The sequence below is a fragment of the Labrus mixtus genome, chromosome 24 (assembly GCF_963584025.1).
Source record: "Labrus mixtus chromosome 24, fLabMix1.1, whole genome shotgun sequence".
Lineage (NCBI taxonomy): Eukaryota > Metazoa > Chordata > Actinopteri > Labriformes > Labridae > Labrus > Labrus mixtus.
In genome coordinates this window covers 10,760,665-10,784,634 of record NC_083635.1, presented here as the reverse complement: position 1 = coordinate 10,784,634, position 23,970 = coordinate 10,760,665, and the positions used below count along the sequence as shown (strand labels likewise).

Below are 23,970 nucleotides of genomic sequence, written 5' to 3'. Positions count from 1 at the left end.
ATGTCAATAAATCCACCCTTAAGATGTTGAATACATTCACTTTAGTAAAAGTAAAATATGTTTTATTAAAAAAGGTAGTGAAGTTATTGCAAAGTCCCATAAAAGTTATAAACTCTACAGTACCATAATATTATACTTCAATAGGATTCAGTTATTTGATACATCCCAGCACTTAAAGGCCAAAACTATTCATTAAAAATGTTAAGATGATATCAGATATGCTTTCTTAAAGGGTCATACAGGAAAGATTAAAAGGTGAGGGCATTCATTAAAATGTAAATTAGTCATATTTGAGATGTTTTTTTAATCATCAGCCAGAAGGAGTCGCTGCTGAATGTCTTGACTTTCATGATTTTTCCCAGTTAAGTCAGTAAACGTGATGCAGCCGTTCTCAGGTCTGGACCGTCATTTTTTACAGCGGAGGCCACTTTCTGTTTCCGACGCGCAGTGAGGCTCAGTAACCTCCATCCATCCATCCATCACCCATCCACCCAGACCACAACCTGGATGGTCCATCTTCTTATTCACATTTTGCACACACAGTTCTGCTTTTTATGCGGAATGTAACCCGGGTAATAGCTCATTAATCCCGGTTTTAACGTGTTCCTCCCCCCCCCCCCCCATGGAGGACTAGTCAGGTCGGGGATCCACCGCCCTGCAGTCTGCCGGGAAGAGACGGAGCTCCAAAGCGAAGGGAATACACGCAGGTGGGGGAAGGAGACGTTGAAAATGGTCGGTGTTTCGTGCTCTGGAGGCTCATTTTGCCGTCATGTGAACGCGGAAGAGACGCGTCAACCTGTCGGGGATGATGGTGAGTGGCCGATAGACGCGCACCGTGCGTCTCTTTTGTCTCCAGACACACGCACACACACACACACACACACACACACACACACACACACACACACACACACACACACACACACACACCTGTATATGGCACAGGATGAAACAGGGGAATCTGATGTCAAATCAACAGGAGGGGAGGCCAGGGTTCCTGAACGCAACATGGGTGTGTTTGTGGATGTAATTGAGGTCAGCCGGCTGCGTGCGATGGAGGTCGGTGATGTGTGACCCGGATGGCTACATCAGGGTCGATCATCACTCAGAGTCAATTGATGCTCAACACAGCAGATGGATGGATGAATAGATGATGTGTTTACAGGATAGAGTGAGATGTGATTAACATTATCTGAAGAGTGAGCTCTCCATAGAGGTTCTTTAACAAACTGAGGACCAGTTTTAAACTCAGTGTGGTTTAATATCCCTGTAATGCAGGATAACTGGGCTCATTAAACCCTGCTGCCAAATCTGGAATTAACATTCTCTATATAAGCCGCTCAGCTGTTAGAATTTCCATCTTTCCACTGTTCTGTACATTGTTGTTTGATTTTTGTGTGCAGACAGAAACATTTACAGAAATCTCTTTGCGTGTGTGTATATTTTTCTCCACCAGATGAATCAGTAATCAGCAGATTTACTAATAAACAAGTTATCATAACATGCATAGGCTGATCATGAAAGAGACATGTTACTACAGGTAAAAGGCCCAGGATGAACTCAGAGTGTGAGGCTTTTAATCTGAGTCTATTTCTGGTTATGGATCTGGATCTGTGACAAGCTCTCGAGGTTGGAGACACCCGTGGGTCCTCTCTGCACGATGAGTTTGAGTTCACCTGTATTATTTCATTAGTTTGATGTGAAGTCGGTGAGAGAATAATGCCGGATTCCGCCTTTAATGTAGTCTCGCTGTATACTGATTTTCTCTTTAGACTGGGTGCATCATCACTTAAATTAAGATAACTAGAAGTGTGTTTATCTACTTTCATAATGTCGGTCAGATTAATTCTGACTCCCTGGTTAAATTTAGACGATGTAATGTCACATGCATTTGTCCTCAGATGATCCAGTGGAGCTGTCCTGAAAGCTTCCCTTGTTTCTTATTTCATAGTTTTTGAGATTGGTCATGAACCATGTTAGTTTATTTTTGAAGAGGGATGAAGAACTGTGCCGACTTTTTTGGGTGACCTCAAAGAGAAAGATTACAAAAAGTGGAAAAAAACTGAAGCAGCAGAGACTCTATCCTCAGTTTTAGTCTCTTTAGGACCAAAGTCCCCTAACAACACTATATCCTACATTTCCCATCATGCATCTTAGTTGTGATTTTGATTTGAAACATATCTGCCTTTGCCTTTCAAACCCCAGATTGTTTCTGAAGTCGCAGTTTTCCACAAACTTTGCCACAGGGACAAACCTGTCAGGCGAGGGGGAATCAAGCCATTTGCACACCCATGGGTGCAGGAAATAGACCAGAATGCATTGCAGCAACAACCCAGGTTGAAGTCTGATTGAAGAATTCTGACGCTTACTGTTTTACCTTCATCTATAATCCAGTGCAAGTTAGCTGGATTGATGCTCCCGGGAAGACCTCTAAAGGCATTATGGGTAATGTAGGAAATTGCTAACTGAAGCAGAAGAAGAGAAGTCAGCGTGAAAAAAGTGAAAAGACACATTTCATCTGAAAAAACAAGTCCTGACGTGTTGTGAGCTGTACAGACTGAAGTTATGAAACAGTGAGAGCAGCTGTCTGATAAAAAGCCTGCAGACTTTCGACGGCCCTGCAAGCTCTTTGTGTATTCACTGAGTGTCAGGACGCCGTCTTATCAGAGCAGTCAGGCGGCACAGCTCGAGCTCTGCAGCCTCACTGGAGGAATGAAAATGCCACAACGTGTCGCTTCAGATCCAGGAGTGGGTCAACATCTACGGCATGGAGCTGCTTGCATCCTCGCTCACCCCATCTCCCCTCCTTCTCCTCACCCCACCTTTCTTGTCTGTCTGAGTCTGGTGAAGGGAACTCAGTTTATTCTGAAGCTGCTGCAGCTTCACTGTGATCTGTAGAAATCCAGTCTCAGCTAACTTGTAACATGTCCTATTTAATGAAAACATGACCTGTTAGATTTACTGGGCTGCCTGCCCATTGTTTACCGTTTCTGATTTTATTGCAACAGCATCAGCAGCCGTGTGAGAATCTGCAGCCAGCATGGAGTTCATGTCAGAGTTTGCTACGAGGCATTCAGGGTCGAACAGCGATGACAGGACAGACGTGAACTAATGAGTCTACAGTCTCACACAGTGAGCAGAGACCTGCAGGCGGCTGAGGCCAGATGTTTGTTCAGAGGATGGGAGCTTGTTGTCGGAGATGACAGGTGCAGGGAGGCAGACTGTGCAAAACTGAGGAGCGTCTGGACTGCTGCTCTGCACTTCTGCAGGAGTAAAACATGCAGTGTTTAGTTTGAAACATGTCCACTTTTTATTTCCAGATTGGTTTGTCCAGAAATCCAGCTTACACTGCAGAATCCTAAAGTTCTGAAGTTTTTCAGTTTCCTCACAAAGGTGGCTTTTATCTGCTTGTTTTGCTTTGTGTACATCAGACTAAAGTGTCTTATATGTTGTTGAGTCTTTAAACTTTAGCAAATATCCTACAAATGATTTTCTATTTTCAGACTGTAATGAGCTTTTAATCAGTATCACTTTTTTCCTCGCTGCATCATGCAGTGTACCTTGTACATGATTGTACCTTTGAACAGAAGCTATTAAAGTTTACTATTGAAGATGATCTTCATAATTGACGAGTTTATTCATTATTTTTCCTGAAACACTTAATTGTTGTTGGTGGACAGCTTAATTGTGCATTCATAATTTATAAAGTTAATTCTGCGCGCACAGAGGTGCCCCGGTCTCGCTGCTTCATTATCTTCTCTTGCTGAAGCATTGAAGAGATAAATAATTAGGTTGATGATCGCAGCTCTACTGACTTTGGAAACCCTGTGAGAGGTATTGACCCTCCTGTTGTGTGATCACATGCCAAACTGCTATTGGAGGTGAAATGTAAGGGCGAGCAGAGAGCATCATGGGTTATTCCTGCACATGTCAGGCACTGATCAGCTTCCTTTAATTCCCTTTGAGCAACAAATTAGGAAACATGTTTGCACATAGTTAAAAGCAACAGAACTCTGAAAACTGCTGTTGTTCAGTTAAACATTTCCTGCATATGATTAAAAAAAATATTTCAGACCGATGTTATGTTTAGAAAAAAGGCTGTTTTATTCACCGAAAACACAAAGTGATGCTATGACAGATGGAAAGGGAGAGATATGTCCCATCCCCCAACACAACAAGACTATAAGTTGACCAAAATAAATCTCTAAGATTATGTCTGCTCTTTGGGAAGGATGAACTGGAAGTAAAACAAGATGCACTACGCATTTGAAAACACGTTTTTTTTTTTTTTTTGTGCTGCAGGAGAGTTCAGTCTGTTTTTGAGGGCTTTCCGCTTTCTCTCCCTAAGCTGCAAATATCACTGAGATGTTCTTCTTGTAAAGTAATATAACGAAAGATAAAGAAAGCTCTATCCAAGGCTAGACTGAACTCTAACCGTGCCTTTAGTTTCTCCTCCAGGGGAACAAACATCATTGATATTCCTGAGCGGCTCCTTCAGGGTGGCGGCAGACGAAGGAACAGTGAGCTGGTCTAAAGCTATTCAGTCATTCTGAATCGCAGCATTTAGAGGATGTGAAGAAGAGAAGCCCTCATTGTAGAAGGGTGGCAGTTATGTTTTTAGTTCCTGTAAGCCTCAGACAAGCTGCAGCAGGTATGATGTCACCTGAGAGGAACCTGTAGACGTCAGTGCAGACAGATAGGCCAGTAGTGTCAGGCCTGAGAGATTGTAAAAGGCCTGCTGTTAATCCACAACTCGCCTGACCTTGTCTCCGGCCGCTCAACATTCAGTCGAATCTCATTATCTCTGTATCAGCGGCGAGCAGACCAAACAGAGACGAGGATTATCAATGCTGCTCTGATGGAACAGAGACTGATCAAAGTGAAGACGATTAAACTGTCAGAGCTCTTTTTTTCTTCTTCTTGCAGGTCAAACAAAGAAACTGACACGTAAGGAAAGAGATACAAATGAAAAAATAATTTTAGTCATCTTATGAATAAACTTTTAGTACTTCTTAGAGGTTGAAGTGTGAAAAAGATTGCCACTCAGATATGTATAGTTTAAAAAAAACAGCTGGTTATTGTCCTCTGTCAGTGACTTATAGTATAAATGAGTTATCAAGCAAAAACACATACCGAGGTAACCTTTTCTTAAACCTCTCCTTGTGGCATTTTGTGGCTTAAAATAGTTTGTCTTAAGGCACATGTTTTATCAGGAGTCAGTGTGGATAAAAACAATCTGTCATGGACAAAGACCCCAGTGTCTTCTTCTGCCTCCTCCCCCTCCTTCCTCTCTCTTCTTCTCTCTGATGCCTTTTCTCAGCAGATTCTCCACATTCTGTCAAATCAGAGGAAATGGCATCTGCTACATTTGGTTTTATAACTGGAGCAGCCCATTCACTCTGAGCCTTACGTAACCTGCTAACAGAGTGTCTGAGGAGGTGTGAGAACGCCTCGGCCCCTCTGCACCGGCGGTCGTGCCACGATTCTATCGGGGCCGTGTGGGTGTTTGTGGGTGAGAGCCGTCGGTTGCTGTAAATAATATTCATCTGCACGAATCACGTTATGTTCTAGTTCTGAAAAAGTCAAGTGAGTCACGCTCCACAAAGATAAAAACCGTGATTACACTTTGTTCTTTGCTGATGACTTTAGTTTCAGTTTGACCCTGACTAGATTTTCAGATCTGCAACTGACAATTATTTTTGTGATCAATTTGGATTGAAGTCTTTGCTTCTTTAGTCAGGAACAGTACAAAACCTATTGACTCTGATATTCTGTTGTAAATGACAAAAAAGGCAGAAAATCTTGTCATTTCTAAAACCTTTAGCCTTACGCTCTGAAAATGACTGAATGATCGATTAACAAGAAATTGATTCATCCATGAAAATGTATCTTCCTTTTGTGTTTTCCATCATTCCCTGGAAAGCAGAACTCCTCTGTCGTGTTTTGAGCGTCGTCTTGGAGCTGTTGAGTCATGTCATGTTCTGACCTGCCTTTCCTCAGTGTATCTGTCTGACTCAGACACGTGATCAAACACACGCACACATGCACACAATCCCCCTGCTTCCGCCGACCACGTGTGCCCCTGACACGGTCACGTTTCCACTGTAACCCCAGCCAGTATTGATTGACATGTGCAGGAGATGGTTGTTTGTATGCCAGGTTAACTGCAGAGCCATTGACGACAACAGCCTCTCTTTCCCGGAAGCTGACATGTAGTCTGTGACACACTCGGCCTTCCTCTGCGAGCGGTGGGACGCTGGCAGCTCGCTCGGGGCTCGTCATGAGCAGGCCTGGCTCTGGCAGCTCTCCCACCAGCCTGTTACCTTGGATGGCTCATGAACAACACTGGGAGACAGAGAGAGGTCTGTCTGCATCATGTGCTCGGGCTCATTTTCTCATTAAGCTTCTGTCATTCAGACACAGTTATTGAGGGAGGAGAGGTTTTGGATGAGGACATGTTGCAGCCTTGGTCAGAACGGCTCATTTCTAAGGTCAGTGATGGAGAGAGTGGAATATTTCACTGTAAGTCTTATGGACTTGAGATCAGTTTGTTTTGGTCCCTGAGTCTCTAAGACACAGTGGCAGTGTAAAGTGTGATCCTGGGTATTGGTTATATTTCCTGATCATGAGCATCAGTTAAATCTGATCCTGATGATACACAAACGTCTGTAGTCAAGATCAGTGATTTCAATAAAGGTTTTGCTTTTTGTGAAACATCACTGACTGCTGAACACACTCTCTTTTTATTCATGTTTTCTTTTTTATGTTTCTTTCTTTTTGTGTGTCATTTCTGCCTCTAGGAGTTTATCCATCAAAATTGTAACAAAAAATGAAGAAATTATTTTCAAAGATGACATTATCCATTAATCTTATTCCAAAAAAAACAACAAAATCAATTGACTGCCTGTTTCCTCACCCTCTGATGTCTTCTGCTGTTTCCTTGAAGTGTTAAACCAGCCCTTGTGTTTTTGTCAATGTGAACAGATTGTTTTCCAGTTCCCTGTGCAGCTTTAGTTTTTCCCCCATGCTTCACCTGCACAGAAATGTCTCTCTTCACACATGGAGGTTTATTCATCCTTGTTTTAATCCATGGGAATTGTTGCCAGTTTCAAAAGGTTTGGGAAGGAGCTGGTGTGTAGTGAGTGATGCATCATGAGGCGGTTATGTAATACAACATGATGGGAAAGCCGCTGGGGTTCTTTTTTTCCCTCATCTCTTTCACTTTACCTCCATTTACTCCTTCATCTTTCACCACTTCTTCTCATGCCCAGTGTGTTTTGCCCTCATGCTCCAAACCCCCATCAGATGGAACAGAGTATCAGGAGGACATCTGCTGAGATATCCTGCTGTCTTGCATAGAGACAAAGTCGCTTTCTGTTTGTGGTGGTTTTAGTTTAAGAGCGAGAGGTTGGAGGTTACGGTGTTGCGTGGGAATGCTGTAGTTATATATTGGGATTGTTTGCAGACATCTATATGAACAGTTAAAGGTGACGGCTGTTTGTGCCAGGTAGTGTAGCTTTGCTTATGTTTTATTTGAGCTGACTTTTTGTTTTTTCTCTGCCACAGTTCAGAAGTTAATGTCGACCTTTTGCATTGATCATATTTCTGGATTTAATTAGCGGAGTCAATCCATCTTACTGCTCTCTTTTCTACTTCCTGAATCTTTCTTTGATATTTCTTTCTGATATTATATAGAATATATTCTGTTTTTGAACAGGAAGTTGGATCTATGTTTCTTTGGCACAGCTGGATCTTCACACAGCAGCAGGTCCAGTATCAGTCACACTGCTGCTCGCATGTTTCACCTTACTCCTACTCAGCGTTATCGAGGCTTCAGCATCAGTCACGGCTGTGACACACGTGATGTGTCACATTTGTTAGTTGTTGTCGTTTTCATGTTGGAGTAAATCTGTTGTGTGACACATCAACAGATGAGACAGGCACTCGTTGCATTATGCTAATTCAATTCAAAGTTTATTACAGACTCAAAGTTCAGTTAAAACAACACAGCACATAAGAAGACAACATGTTTTACACTTTCCACTGTTTGTTAAATCAGAGTAATGCAAAGAGACTGACATGGCTGAATGTAAACATATGGCTGTCCACACGCCGGTTAATAAAGTCACTAGAGTTTCTGCCTTCTTATTGGTTAGAGCTGACCGACTGATGAGAGCTTCACACAACATCAAACAGTCCATCCCTAGCCTGACCAGATTAACACAGCTGGGTGTCAGTGAACTCTCTCTCTCTCTCTCTCTCTCTCTCTCTCTCTCTGGATGGATTTTACACATATAAGCATTGCTTTGTAAACTTAAATGGCTTGTTTTTGTGCAGAAAAAATTAAACTGATTTTATTATTTTGACTCTTTCAGTAATTAAGTGAAAACAGCATGTCTGACGTCTCTTTGATGAATATGTTTTCTTTGACACTTCAAAAAGCAACTAGCAGCAAACCTAAAGGGGAGGAGAATTTGGAACAAATTAAAAAAAAAAATACATCATGAACAGATTTTATGAGTCAGAGTTATGAAACCTACGCAGCCCTCTGTGCTCAGAGCAGAAGCTGAAATGAGTGTTTTAGAGAAAACGCTGAGCGTGTCGAGAGAATCATCAAGAGACAGAAGCTAAAATGTGATGCTCAGAAGTCATCGAGGTGACAAAAAAACAAAGTGAAAATGCCATCAAACACACAGAGTGGATTTAAATAAACTGAACAGCTTCATAAAAGTTTCACCTCTGCAGATGTTCTCTGTCTGGCACAAAGCACATTAAGATGCATGAATGCAAAATGAATCAGTGTCTGCATATGTAGTGAAAGAACATTTTTTTTAGAATCATGTAAGACGTGATCACAGAGGAAGAAATTATTTTAAGTACAGATATGGACTTCTTTTACAGCATTGGACTCTTCCTGTCTGGGATCTGTCTTTGTTCGTTTGCAGAATTTCAAATACAAATGTACTTTCTTTCCATGTTAACAATCTGCTCTAAGCAAAGCTTCACCAGTTTAGATTGATGAAACTTCAGTGCTGTTTTATGTAGCGTTCTAGGCCAAGCCAAGCTGATTTTGAGATGTCTTGAAAGTAGTTGATGATGATTTATTTACTTTTTGCAACGTGCATCAACCCTGAGCTGCAGGATGATGATGATGTGGGGAATCTTGACACTGGCTGTGTGGTCATAAAAAGGACACTAGTGGGTGCATTCAATGTGTGATATGTGCTGTGTGTGAGTGTTGCCCTTTAGTTGAGATGTTTTGGATTTCATTGTATTATGACATAGATCACAAATCCATCTTGACAAATAAAACTTCATTGTCAGAATTTCCTGCAAGCACTTGAAGGCATCAACCTTGTTTACATTTCAGAACACGCCATGCTCTCCATGTAAACAAGAACACATGACAAATACACAAATGCTCTTGACATAATGACAAGGAATAAATGTAATATCGCATCATTTTTGTTGAACTGGGTTGTCACTGTTCAGAATGTTATGCAACCTGCAATAAAACTAACACTGCTTCATTCATGCGGAGACATATCTGTTAAACAAAGCCGGCTGAGCTGTGTCGTAGACTTGAACATTTAGGTCAGACCTGATGCAGCATGTGGTTTTCATCCTGTCTGGGTATTAATAGACATTTTTTTCTTTATTCATGAAAAGGCCTCGTCTTGTTTTCAGCTGCCACAGCCATCGAGTTCAGACTGATGATGTCATCACGGGAAACGCCTGCACATCTGTGTCAGTGTGTCCTAGTCTGACTGACTGATCCACTAACTGAACCAAGTGAAACTTTCACTTTGACCACATTAATCACTGTGTTAGGTTTTCTTTTGCAGGGTAGAGATTTTAGTTGGTTTTTTTCCACTTCATTGTCAGTGAGCACACGCAGCTTAGTGATCCGTCCGCACTCTATGCAGTAGAAAGGTTAATTGGAAACCTATTTTATTCATTCTAACGATAACAGCCTTTGCACCAAATTCAAAATATCAAAAGCCTTCAGACTAAATTTGACAGACAGCAGACACTGCAGAGGACCTAAGTTAGAGAAAGTGGCTGCAATCATAAGTTTTTGCATCAGGCTCCTTCGACAGATTCACTATAAATAACTTGGGTCTCATTTTATGCCTTTATTAGATAAGGGTGTCATGGAAAGGAAATGAGAGGAGACAGACGGGATAGGGAACAATATGCAACAAAGGTCTCCAGCCCTTAAACGTATGATGCTTCAGTTTGTTTAGTTTGCTTAACCTGCTTCTTTGAAACCCGTAATTCATTTATAGCAGTCTGTTTCTTGACCTTTTTAAACACAATACTTTTACAAAAGACAGAACAATTAATACAACAATCTATCTGCTGACTTATAGTCTCAAAAACCACGTCTTCACACTTAATTATTTTATATTCAAATGTCATCAATTTATGATGAAAACAGTTTTCATAAATTACTTGCAGACTTTAAAATTCATGCTGCTGATTTGGTGAAATGATTTGGTGAGGATATTTGTGTGTGTTTGTGTGGTAAAATGTAATATTATATTGTGGAATAATATACCAGCTACATAATGCACACACACACACACACACACACACACACACACACACACGTATGAACGCATTCAGAGGAAACAGACAAGGCCATTGATTGGCTCTCAGGCTGTTGCTATGGGAATTTAAGCTGTGCTTTCATTGGTCAGGCTTTGGACAAGAGCCAACTGCCGGCTGTCTGTCAGCATCCCTGTGTAGTCATGGCAACAGACAGGAAGCAGGTCGGGAGGAGAAGAGCTATGTTGTTGTTTTTGTTCCTGCAGCTGATCAGGACAGTAGAAGAAGAAGCTCTTCCGTCCCTTTTTTGTCTCTGTGCTTTTTAAAATTTTATCTCTGAGGGTTTTTTTTTTCCAGTCTGCAAACATAAAAACTGCACGTTTTGATCTGCAGGACAAAATGGCTTAAAGCCTCAACACACACACAAACACACACGGGTTCACTCGGCCACGACCTGGTAATCTTCTTCTGAGAGATGATTATTAATACGACATGTTTGGATGAAAATGGGGATAAAAATGTGGAAAGAAGAATGTTCAGTGAGTGTGTGTATCTACGTGTGTTTTAGTATTGTGAGTGTTTTTGAATGTGGGTGTAAAGTCATTTTTTGAGCTATTTATCAGCCTCTTCCAACTCACTGTTTTTTATTATGTCTCCATTCTAATGCAAATGATTCTGCCTCAAACACACACAGTACAGTTTACATAGTTTTCCATAACCTCAGTCATTTGTCTGCAGCAAAGTCAAATTTCCTCATTTCACTTGCTATTGTCTTCTGGCTCAAAGCAGTCAGCACTTTTGCAAGACAAAAGTTGCCAATTTCTCTGTGTATTGAATGGCTGTGCTTACAGTATACAACTTTAAAGTTCCTCCTGCTGCGTGAAGTTGAGCTGCTTGGAAACGCCATGATTTGCATGTGAGGAAAGTTTTTTTTAATAGAAAATAACAATTTTAGAATTTGACAAAATAAAAAGCATACAACAAATATCTGGATGTGAATGGATAAAGACGAATTTTCCAGTGTCTTAAGAATGTTGTTTGTCAGGGAAGAAGTTGTTGTCATATTTCAGATCAACTCCTGAATTTGCTTATTGTTTCATCACATTTCTGTTTGTGTAGTTATTAAACAAACAAGATAGAGCATGTTAATAAGTACGTAGGTGTTGTTAGTTTGCATATTTCAGAGTCATGCAAGCTGTTTCCTCCTTTTTGCAGTCTATATGCCAAGCTCAACTAGTCCAGACTCAATTCTATAACAAATATCTTAACTTTCATTGCAGAAAGTTGTGACACATCCGAGGCAAAGGTCACATAAAAAAACTTAAGTTAAGTTAAGATTTAGTACTCAACCTTTTTGCCTGCTTTCCTCTGAAATTGTAAAACTTGTCGGACCAGTTCCAGCCTCTGTTCATGACACGAACAATCATTATGATTCACCTCTCCATGACTCAATCCTCTGGGAGAAATGTAACAAGAGACAGGGGGAGTAAAGTGAGTGACGGGTGAGGTAGGAAGGGGAAAAAAGTAGAGCAAAGGCATCAGCGAAGGAAGATTCAGTAGGATGTGTGAGGAAAGGAAACAAAGGAAGAGAGAATTAAAGAGGGGATAAGAGGGAGCGAGGGATGGGAGAGCTCATGAATATCCAAGCAAAGTTCCCCAGACGAGAGTTGCATAAGCAACTTTGACCCAGAAACCCTACACAGTCAGACTGAACTGAGCTCACCCCGAGATGGAGAGAGCAAAAACAGCCATAGGGAGGAGGGAGGAGGCGAGGGAAGGAGGTGAAATAGTAAAGTTAGCAACCTTGTCCATTGTTGCATTTGTATTCTGTTTTCTTTTAGGTTTTCTTTGACCTTTTTCTGCACTTTTGACAGTATTATCATTTTTACTCTTCTGTATTGAACAGTACTTTATTGTTCACTGTAGTACACATACTGTATATAGTATACATACATCTTGCTCAGTATCTGTATGCATGCATACATCAGTGTCTTTTTGAGTAGAAACTATACTCATGCAATGTCTATGTGGGTGCTCTTATAGTAGCACTACACCTACATTGTGGTTTGGTTAAACAAAGCCTTTTATGAAGGTTAAACTGAGTGAAACAGACTGAGGAGAAGTTAGGGAGGATTTGAAGGTGGACAGCAGGGAAACACAGATTTGAAGGATGAAGGCAGAAGTAAACGGGGTGAAACAAGGAGAGATTTAGCCGGCACGTCAGGAAACACAGTGCCGCTGCAGTTCTCTGACAGATGTAGGTGCAGCAGACGTAAACAAAGAAAACACACAAACAAGAGGAGACACAAAGACGGGGTAAATCCAGGCACATTTATTTACAAAGTGCTGGTTACAAAGGAGGTGAGATGAGTTAACAGGAATGTAAACAAAAGGAAAGGAGGGCTTTATTGTGTGAGAGAGCTGAGGAAACTTAGGACATAAAGACTGAGGGGTGCAGTTAATTTATACAACAGAAAGTATTCGGACAGGTCTGGGCTCAAAAGGCTCTATTAAGATAGAGAATGTGCAAGAAACTGTGTCGACAGTGAGAGTCGAGGTAGCTTCAAGACAAAAGATGATGACTAAATGGACGTAATTCAGAAACTGCAGACTTCAGAGACCTTCTGAATTATTTCAGATCTTACTAATAGAAACAGATGAAGACACTTAAAATGGGTTAAAGATGTACAGGGAAGTGAAATAAAACAAAAAATATATTATAGATATATGAATTAAGAGATATATGAGTGGATAGAAGAAATCTGAATTGCAGATAAGGCATGCTTTAGTCTTTAGGTAAAGAAAAAGCCACAAGAAGGAAATTATTTTCTACATGCTGAGAGCTGAGGAAGCTTTACAAAACTCAAGGAAGGTAACTCAAGGACCCAGGAAAGAAAGAAAATTACTAATAAAGAAGAAAGCTCATGTCTGAATTAATAATATTTTTATCTAGTTAATAATGGGAGTTGGGACTGAAGGCGTAATTATCACTGAAAGGGAGAAAAATGTTTGTTTTGTGGCCTGAATGATGTAACTTATGGTTCCCTTTAAGTGTCTCCTGAATGAAACACAGAGAGAGAAAGCTGCTTTGATGACCCTCGTCCACCCAGCTCAAACACCTGCTGTTATCTGGGCTATTATTATCCTCTGTTTCCACTGTCGGGATGCCAAACTCTGAGTGTGTGTGTGTGTGTGTGTGTGTTTGGACTCCAAACAAAATGATTTTACTCTAAGCCACTTTATTAATAGTGTAACAGATTTTTTTCTTTTTGTTCCTGGCAGAGTTGTTGATCATTTGGATCATGCTGGTGCTTTTTCATGGTGAAGCTGTTTGAATTTTAAGCACTACGCTGCCAAAATGTTAAAGTATGTTTCATCAGTTGTGAGAGCGATGCCGAACAATAAAGGCAATTTTTGGAGCATCCAGAGATTTTAACGACACACTAATGATTTTCAGAGCATTGATTTTTGGAGCAATCAGTGGTGACTATGAAACATTTTCATGGAGTTGCATTAATGAACATTCAGCAGTCTGATGATTAAGATGGTTTTCATCTTTTCCTACAGATCTTCCAGTTGATGTTTTTTTAATATTTTCCTCCCTTCTTTCCACAGGAGAAAATATGCGGCTGGGTGGTGCCCCATAACCTCCCCTCTCCCTCGCCTCCCACCTGATCTCCTCTCATCCTCCACCTCCTCTCTCCACCTCCTCTATCCATCCATCTCTGGCGTCCTGGTCACCATGGCGACCACCCTGGATACGATGCTGGCCCATCCTGACCAGGAGCTGAGTCCTGAGCGACTGGATGGCTGCGGGGACTCTGTTGGCCGCTACAAGGTGGTTCCCTCCGTGGTCTGCTCCATGTGCTGTCTCTTCGGCATTATTTACTGCTTCTTCGGTGGGTCTGAAGTTTTATGCACAAAATCTGACCATACAGTTATGCTGCTGTGGATTAATTTCTTAATTTTACCGTCCTGTAATGAGGTTTCTTTTTCTGACTTCAGGCTATCGCTGCTTCAAAGCTGTGATGTTTCTGACAGGCCTGATGTTTGGCTCTGTCGTCATCTTCATGCTCTGCTACAAGGAGCGCGTTCTGGACACCCAGCTGAGCGTGGAGGCCTCAGTGGGCATCGGCCTTGGCATCGGCACGCTCTGTGGCCTGGTCACCATGCTGGTTCGCAGCGTTGGCCTGTTTATGGTAGGCCTGCTGCTGGGCCTGCTGGTGGCTGTGGCCACCTTGGTGGGAATGGAGGAGCTGTCCGACAGCCCGCCACGCTCCGTCTGGGTGCCCCTGGGCGTGCTGCTTGGCTTGGGCATGCTGTTTGCCGTGCTCACCCTGCAGTGGCAGCGCCTCTTCACCACAGTGTCCACAGCGATGTTTGGTGCAGCAGTCATCACTGTGGCAGTGGACTACTTTGTGGAGCTCTTTGCCCTCGTGCTCTACATGTATGAGCGAATAAAAGCGGCACCTGGAAAGCCCGTTTGCTGGATAACATGGGTGGTGCTGGGGGTGTGGCCTGCACTCACCCTGCTGGGTGTCATAATCCAATGGAAGGTGACGGCCGAGGGATACTCTCATACTAAGGGTGAGGAAAACTGTTCATGTTTATTAAAAAATAGAAACTAAGTGTGTGTACTTATTGACCTCCCTCTTTCCTCCACAGTCATCATCAGCCGGCAGCAGAGGAGGATGCAGGTGATGAGGATTCGTCAACGGGACGACCGCCATCGTAAGAAGAAGAAGAAGCAGCAGCAGCAGGGCTCCTCCTCGTCCCACAACCAGGCCAAACAGCTACACGTTGAGCCCGCCTACCGACGCAAACCCAACCCAATTCGTCGCTACGACACAGATGTCCTCTCGCCAGTGAGGGGCCTTGATATTTTCTTTTTGTCAGATATTTTTTTGTTTGCTGCTGGCTATCATCCTTTTTTTAGCATTGTTTTTCCTTATTATGGCACTTTCTCTTGTGTTCAGAATCTTTTTTTCATGCTGCCTTCATTAATCCTGCATTGCTTCTTGCCTATTGTTTTGTAATTCTGTTGTCTTTCTCTTTGCACATCCAGAGCTACATCCAGAGTTTCAGAGAACGGCAGGTGCAGGGTCAGCCCTTCCCCAGCCGGCTGGTTGGAGGACCTCACACCGTGGTGGATGTTGGCTATGACTGCGGCTCTTCAGCACCCCTCACTGGAGCTGCAGGACCTTCACTACGGATCTGACCACTCCTTCCACTCCAAGAGGCCTGAACACACCACTTGAAAAGGGAGACACGTGACTACAATCACAACCCCGTGTGGGTGAAATCACACCTGTGTTCAAACAAACCACTACTGGGTTTTAATGCAATGAGTCTTGGTTTAAACATTATCTGGGTTTAGCCACACCCTTAAGAGGAAGAAAACGTATTAATGGCTGGATTTACCCAAAATGCAAAAGTTTATTTTAGTCTTAAGTAATTATATTTGGGTCTCTCTTTGTGGCTTCCTGCTGGAGTCTTCAGTGTGGTGCAGAGGTTTCGTTTACCTCTTTTCACTGACTCTCAGTAGATCAAAATGCACACTTTCTTGCATGCACTTAGACAAACATGAACAGCCGCTACAGTCTTAAGGGTTGACGTGAAAACCTAGAGCAGCCTGCTGTACCCGGCCCCGGCCTGTATGTCACCGGCTTAATTCAAACCGATCAGGGATCGCAGTTTCAGTGCAAACACGCCTCAGGTTAAAACACAGGCATTGTATGAAAAATCTAAATACAACTTTGCCCTAGTCCAGCGTGCTGTCTCCACCACTGTGGTCGTTTTTCAACTGATGCTGCAGAAGCAACTTATTCCTCAGCCCGTAGGGATCTGAGATGTCCAGCAGAGATCATCTATAAATGGAAGTAAGGGCCCTTTTATGAAAACTGGATCTTTTTATTTGCTCTCTGTGCCATCTGAACAACAAAACTTTTCCTTGAAAGAAGGGAGTTGTCTCTAATGTTGTTTAGAGAAACCCTTCTTCACCACTGGTGCTGGACGATGCACTTCCTCAAGCATAAACTGCTCCATGTTGGCTAGGGAATCTGTTTTTAACGGGTGCCTTTCCCCTCTATGGACTGTACCATTCAGCAAAGGGAGGGGGATTACTGGCAGATCCCCCTTCAGTGGCTTGTTTTTGCATTAAATGTGATCACAGAAGGATTTCTCAAGGGGGTAGCATTGAGCTACAATATGCAGGGTAAAAAAATGAGTTGTCAGCTTGTTGTCGTCACAGATGCCTGGATTTTTGAGGAGGATTTACGTTAAGCTGACAACAAGAAAGTCGTATTTACACTGGCACTCAGCTAAGATTTCACATGACACATACAGAAAGAGATTTGGAGAAAGCCTATATTACTTTTTACAACCTGAATTTTATCCCTGAAGTGCAAAATGTTCACCCTTAACAAGATTATTTACATTCCATAAGCAAAGCTGTAACACATATTTAACTCTTTCCTTGAATGAATTGAGTTGGCTCTGTCAAAATGGCAACATCTTGCTGTTTTATGCTTTAAGGAAATCAAAGTTCCCACAACAATCAATTTTTAAAATCAAGTGGAAGCAAGTGAAAGCTAAAAATCATATACAGGATGGCGGCCTTTGTGTAGGCTCAAATCTCACAATTTGAAAGATAATTATATATTGGTTAGAAAATGTGACTTCGAGGGAAAAAATGCAAATGGTTCAGGCTGAGATGCTAGTGTAAATGAGGCTCAGAGGGTGTGAATGATAAATGTGGACTAGTGGCCATACCGACTTGTACTTAGACCGACTAATCCTTCCAACATGTGCATTGATTTTCTTTATTTGGGACAATATAACGTTTTTGTCACCAGTGAAAATGTGAATACTTTGTTATCTTTGACCTTTTTAAAGGAAACACAAGCAAATGTGGTGGGATGGAGGGGATGTGTATGGTCCTTTTTTAAGATTCATCTCTGGGAAACAGAAATGCATGAATTCACCCCTCCGTGCGTCTCCCCCCCCCCACCCTTTGTGGCTTCGTTGAAGCCTCCACTGAACACCCTCCTCCCCGTGATGTGCATCAATGTGAAATTTGTACATAAAACACAGCACTTACTAACTTTTTTGTTACTTTTATTCATTTATTTTTTTCATTTCTTAGAAATCTAATTTAATTGAGAAATGTTCTTTTCCTGTGGGATGTATTTATTTACTGATTTATTTATTTCTAGATCCGCTCTGTAAAGGAGAGTGCAATGTCATCACTGTAGGCCGGTAACTCCATGCTTTTTTAAAATTGAATTATGACTATGATTATTAAAGCATGTGTTCCTATGGGCCTGTATACGATCAATGCGTCTGAGTCGTCTTTAAGCTCAAGGACATTTAAACATCAATCAGCTGGAACATGAAATCCACTTCACTTTTATTAGCAAATAATATTTGAAAGTCAGACGGGATTACCTTTCCTGAAAACAAGCCCCCTCTTCTTCTCTCTCTCTTCTTTGTTTCTACCTCGCAACACCTCTTTTCTCTCATCTCTCGCTTCATCTCCAGACGACATTTAATCTCCTCCTCCATCTTCTCATTTTATCTGTCCTTTCTACGTCCCTTTATTGATAAGCTCAAACACACACACACACATACAGATCATCGTATTTTCATTATAAATGCTCCTGATTGAATATAACTCTAACCTTGACGAACACGGCAAAAGCTGCCATTTACAAAAATAATATTAATATTCATGTTACTTTTTTCTTTTTTGACATTTAATTCAAGAGGCAGTGTACGCAGAACAAAATTAGGAGGCTGTCTGAAATGCTCCAACACTCTTCAAGTCTTTCTTAGATGCAAAAATGTTGTTTTCATGTAGTGCACCCAAAGCCAGCTCCATACAGGTTTTTTGTACCCGGCTAAAAGCGGAGATAAAGAAACCCCCATCCTGCTTCATATTCACTTAGTTACCTCTGAACAAAACCAGTACATGCCATAATAATTACTTTTTACAGTCATGATTTTTTCTGGTTTTATTTGTGCATCTTTTCTTGTTTGTGCTCTCCACCTCTGTGACTCAGGACAGGACAGATGTGCTCTTTGTTTCTTCTTCTCCTCTCTTGATCTTCTGCAGATCCTTACATGATGTCTTGCTGGTGCTGCGTCGACTCGCTTACAACCTGCAGGGCAGAAACACAGGAGTCATTAGATGTTCAGAGATATAGAAAATACACTGTGAGAGTCAGCAGAGTCAGTTTCTTTATGATAGAACATACTCATATAACAAGCTGGCTCCTGATGGAAATATTTGTAAACTTCATACTACAATGAGCTTTTATTAAATATAAAAGAGCAACCAGGACCTGTGTCAACACGTCTGTGATGTATGTATTCCCAGGAAACTGTGGGTGTAGTGTGTTTCCACTCAGGTGGGACATGATGTTTGGTTGAAGGTGACACACTGTGAACTAGTCGCTGCATGTGTGTGGGGGTGTTTACTTGGAAATATCACGAATGCCTTCTTGGTGATATGAAGACACAATGTGTTTGTACAGATAGGTCTCACAAATGTAGCTTGTGAAACGCCAGAAATTGACACATCACCAAAATTCCAGCATTTCCCTTTAACAGGACAGGACATACGGAGGTGTAGAAGTTGTGTCCAGTTTTTATTTTAGACTTTGTATTAGATATAAGATTAACTGTAAACTCTGAATTTACCTTTAGTCTTTCTACATCTCCAAACAAAAGATAAGGAAAGATCTTAAAATCAAATCAGTAGATCTGTATGTGCTGCAGTATTTCTGTGTTTTACCTCTCCATCACGGGTTTCGATGGTCTTGATGAGGACGGTTTTCTTTGAATGCGTCTCAGAGGAGCGCTGCTGGTGCTCGGGGCTGGTCTCTGTTTAAACACAGTGAGAAAATATCAACTTCAACATGACAAAAAGTCTTCCCAGACATCATTTTTCCTATCATGTTATGAACTCAGGATGCCGTGTGAGCACTACATTTCTGTCGCATAGAAATGATGGCTCATAACTCGGGTGTCAAACTCCATGTGGAGGTGAACTGATTTGTGGGTTGGTCCCATAGACTGAATCATTTTTTTGGTACAGACTCCAGACTTCATATATGTTGTAGAGAAATGTGTCCTCTAGTGGTGTGTTCAGGGAACAGCAGGTGTGTTCTTACCTCTGAAGCTCAGAGTGGAGTAGCTCTGCACAGGCAAGGTAATCCTGCAGGGACAGAAAGAGAAGTGTTGAAAGCAGCATGCATTATAAATGTAGTTCTTATTATTCTGTTATGATGAAACGTTTTTTTTCAAGGCCTCTAAATTGATAGAAAGTGAAAAACAACATAACTGCAGCATGTGGAGAACGTTTTTTTTTTTACCATCGTTCAGTAAAAAAAATATTTTACAGAAAATATACAAGTCAGTTAGAACTTAAAGACCTTCTTGTATAAAGATACAAGTTTATAAATCAACATTTGAGGCTTATACTCAAATGAAATGCAAAAGTGAAAAAGTTTCTGTCTCTTTGTTGCATTAAATCTGAAATTACATCCTGATCAAGCTTTTTTATTTACAGGAGGCCTTTGCCTCCAGCATCACCTGCTCTCCTCCCCTTCCAGCAGCTTCCTGTAGGTGGCGATCTCCATGTCAAGGGCCATCTTGATGTTGAGCAAGTCCTGGTACTCTCGAAGATGGCGTGCCATCTCATCCTTCATGTTGGCGATCTCTGACTCCAGCCGTGCGATGGTGTCCTGGAAACCACTCGCATCCCGTCCATGGCGGTCCTCCATGTCCCTCATCTGCCTCATCAGGGACTCATTCTGGGTTTGACAAAGAGAAACGTGTGACATAAGGGTTTGAAATGGATGAGGCACAGATTCATTGTATAATCTTTGTGTGTCAGAGACGTACAGTGCCTTTGAGGGAGTCAATCTCGCAGGTGTAAGCCTGGATCTGGTGTCTGAACTCCATGGTCTCCTGCCGGGACTGCTTCAGGGCCTCGTTGTTCTTACTCACTGCCTGGTTCAGGTCGGTCACCTGAAGTGATAAAGGTCAAGGTCAGTTATTCCTGGAACTACTGCTTACACCACTGGGAAATAGAATAATAAAAATAAAAATGTTGTAATGTTAACAATCCCTCCATGTTTCACCTTTGACTTGTACCAGTCCTCAGCCTCTGCGATGTTCTTGGCAGCGATGCCCTCGTACTGGGCTCTGATGTCTCTCAGTGCTGCTGTCAGATCCGGTTTAGACATGTCCATCTGGATCTGCACCTGAGTCTCCTGCATCTGAGTCTGCAGCTCGCGGATCTCCTGCAGGATGAGGAGGAGGAGCAGGTGAGATGGAGGTTAGAGCTGTGGGTGGTTTGTGGGGATTTATGTGTGTGTGTGTTGGCTCCAGAGAACAGAATAGATTACAGGGATTAGGTTTGTATACAGAATCATTGCCAACCAGTAACAACCAGAAAACCATTATTAACATAGGAATCAGTCGGTATTTAACAAAGTTAGTTTGAACTTCATGAATTGTTCACACATGTAGCAAGCTCAAACTGGTCTCTTCAGACATCTTATGCAGCACAATATTTTTGGATCCATCCTGTAGCCACAAGGCACCACTCAGCAGCTGTGGTTGCTGCATTGTAATCACTCTGTGAACACCTGATAGCAGCCCTGAAGAAGCTTGCAATCACACTACTAACACTGCAACAACCACTTGGCATTGTGTCGCTATCACAGGGAAGTCTCCAGGCTGGGAAACACTCACAAACTCACGTTTACTTTTGTGAACATTACACTGACTTGAACTTATTTCCCGGAAGCTTGCCAAAGAAATAAGATTGACAACTGACCCAAAAACCAGCTTTATTCCTGCACTTGTCCACAATTTACTGGTCTTTGGTAAGAATTGTGCCAGTGAGAGAAGCTTAGTCAGGAACACACACACACACACACACACACACACTACTAAGCTTACAGTACAAGCCAGTGTGGTTCAGAGACGAGGATGTCTTGTGTTGATACAACGTTTAATTTTAGCTGTACAACTGCTGTGTGAGATTTCAGTGCTCTGCTGCAACACTGTACAGGCCCACTGCCAACCAATCCTCTCGTGTTGTCATCACACACTCAACTACACAAACTCAAACAAATGTAACAGACAGAAAAGACAAGATGTAACATGCTCTGTGAATGTGTTTCTTTCATGGCCTCACACAAAATATTTAAAGTTACATGTTGCACTGTTCCGTAAGTTATCTCAATTAACATGTTGAGATCGCTCAAATATATTAAAGTTAGGAGTTTGTGCCTGTTTGTTGTCAAGATGTGCTTATGAATCCTTCAGAGAGAAGGAAAGAGAAAAAGAAGGAAGAGAGAACCTCTTCATGGATCTTCTTCAGGAAGGCGATTTCCTCCTGCAGCGTCTCGATGCGTCTCTCCAGGTCCAGGCGAGCCAGAGTGGCAGCATCCACATCCTGCAACAGTTTGGTGATTTAGTTATGTTGTTTTAAAACATCTAAAGTCAGGAGAGCAACCCTTGGTATGATCTGATATGGTGAAGCAAACATTTAACCAGAGTACTTGAGGCCTTTATAAAGTACAAAGTGCATTAGAGACTCACCGCCCTGAAAGCAGCCAGGTTGTTTTCTGCATCTTCTTTCTCAAGGATTTCTTCCTGAAGTCTGGAGCAGATAAATGCAAAATTATTATTTTTAGAACGTCACTAAAGAAATGGTTATAGTATTCTCGGCAGCTTTGGTCCTGAACATCATTTGAAAATACATTTTAAACATTAGCTCGAACCATCTGCACTGTGATGCCAAAGACAAAAGTTGACACAACTATTTCTGTTGTAATAAAATCTCTCCTGTAAAACCAGATGGGTTTTAATCCTCTTTTGCACTGAACAGATGCTAGTCCTATTTATTAAGCCATGAACGCATCCTTGAATCAAAATGCACTGATAGGTCAAAAAAAATCATCCCATATTGAATCCATTAAACTCCTCTGAATAAACCTCTGCAGAAAAACCTTAAAATATAAAGGAAATAAAACCAGGATAAAAGCTCTATTTTTATTTTGATCTGAGGGAAAATGTTTTAATCCTCATGATGGAGCTTTCATTAATCATCATAATCCTAACTTGTCTTCTCCCTGACTCTTTATAAAACTGGCACTTAAGATGTAAACAACAGAGAGAAGAAGAGAAAGAACAGATCATTAGACGTCCTGCAGATATGTGGGAGCGCTTTCCTCTCCTTTTATAGTAAAGCACACTGTAAACATGCTGTGTGTACACTCTTCATCTTGCCCCACCCACCTCAGTTTGACCTTGTCCAGGTCGTCGATCAGGTTGTCTCGCTCCACCTCTATGCGTGACCTCTGATTGGTCAGGATCTCCACCTGCCTCCTCAACTCGTTCATCTCCTCCTCATACAGGTCGGCGATGCGTGTTGGCTCACGTCCGCGCAGGCGCTCCACCTCCACAGACATCGCCTGGTTCTGCTGCTCCAGGAAGCGGACCTTCTCGATGTAGCTGGCAAAACGGTCGTTCAGGTGTTGCAGCTCGGCCTTCTCGTTGGTCCTTGTGGTCAAGAACTCCTGGTTTAGGGCATCGGCCAGGCTAAAGTCCAGTGTCTCACCCATGCCTGCATAGGTGCGCCCCACTGAGACCCGGGAGGCCCCCACAGGCTTCCCGTAGTAGCTGGAAGACACCCGGTAGGCTGGTGTTGAGCTGGACCGGGTCACCTCATAGACCCTGGAGGTGGCATGGCCCCCACCGCTGCCGGCATGGCCCAGCATGGCGCGGTTGAGGGAGGGTGAGGCGTAGCTGCCATGGCCAAAGTGTCGGCGGTAAGAGGAGGCGGTTTGGGCTGAGGAGCTGAAGGAGGCCATGATGGAGGACTCAGGGAGCCTGGTGAGGGCTGCAGCAAAGGAGAGCACTGAAGAAGAACTAACTATCCTCAACTATTTGTAGATACCCCCTCCCTCACTTTTTGATGCCTCCCCCTATGAGCTTCCCTCCCTGAGTTGCTCTAGACCCCCTCTCTCTTCCTCTGTCTTTGTCATCTATCTATCTTTTCTTAGTTTTTTCTGAACTCTTTGTGACTTTCCTCTTTTTTCTTCTAATAGAAAACTTGATCATCAAGATATTAACCTTTTGGTTCTGACCCGACACTTGGTGACAAGAAAGGAACAAAATGGGAAAAAAAAAACAATCACAGCATTGTGCTTTAATCAAGCCTCTATCGCTCCACAAAGACTGCTGTGTCTCTTTCCCCAATGCCCAGACCCAAAATTGATTACTTCAGAATCCTGCGTTGCAAAATTAGTGCGGTTGAACTATCCAATGCCAAGATTGTGGTCTCATTTAGATAAAAAAGCAAACTGTGGATTCTGGCACAGTGCTTATGTCAGCATGGCC

At 42.2% G+C, this 23,970-nt stretch overlaps 2 protein-coding genes across 3 annotated transcripts; one reads left to right on the top strand and one right to left on the bottom strand.

Moving 5' to 3' along the window:
• The first annotated feature begins 417 nt into the window (after nucleotides 1-417).
• tmem198b (transmembrane protein 198b) lies at nucleotides 418-17,883 on the top strand. 2 transcript variants are annotated; one of them, XM_061032987.1, is made up of 5 exons: nucleotides 418-811; nucleotides 14,167-14,450; nucleotides 14,557-15,138; nucleotides 15,217-15,416; nucleotides 15,617-17,883. In XM_061032987.1, the coding sequence occupies exons 2-5, from the start codon at nucleotides 14,294-14,296 to the stop codon at nucleotides 15,767-15,769; spliced, it is 1,092 nt and encodes a 363-aa protein (XP_060888970.1). In that variant the 5' UTR covers nucleotides 418-811; nucleotides 14,167-14,293; the 3' UTR covers nucleotides 15,770-17,883. The 2 variants fall into 2 exon arrangements, with proteins under 2 accessions (XP_060888970.1, XP_060888968.1); XM_061032985.1 differs by lacking the exon at nucleotides 418-811 and adding an exon at nucleotides 6,342-6,491.
• Nucleotides 17,884-18,277: 394 nt separating this feature from the next.
• On the bottom strand, nucleotides 18,278-23,503 carry desmb (desmin b). Its single transcript, XM_061032984.1, has 9 exons — nucleotides 22,867-23,503; nucleotides 22,168-22,228; nucleotides 21,926-22,021; nucleotides 20,697-20,858; nucleotides 20,458-20,583; nucleotides 20,146-20,366; nucleotides 19,725-19,768; nucleotides 19,346-19,434; nucleotides 18,278-18,710 (listed from the first exon to the last, which is right to left on the bottom strand). Exons 1-9 carry the CDS (start codon nucleotides 23,439-23,441, stop codon nucleotides 18,669-18,671), a joined length of 1,416 nt encoding a protein of 471 aa, XP_060888967.1. The 5' UTR covers nucleotides 23,442-23,503; the 3' UTR covers nucleotides 18,278-18,668.
• Nucleotides 23,504-23,970: the final 467 nt, after the last annotated feature.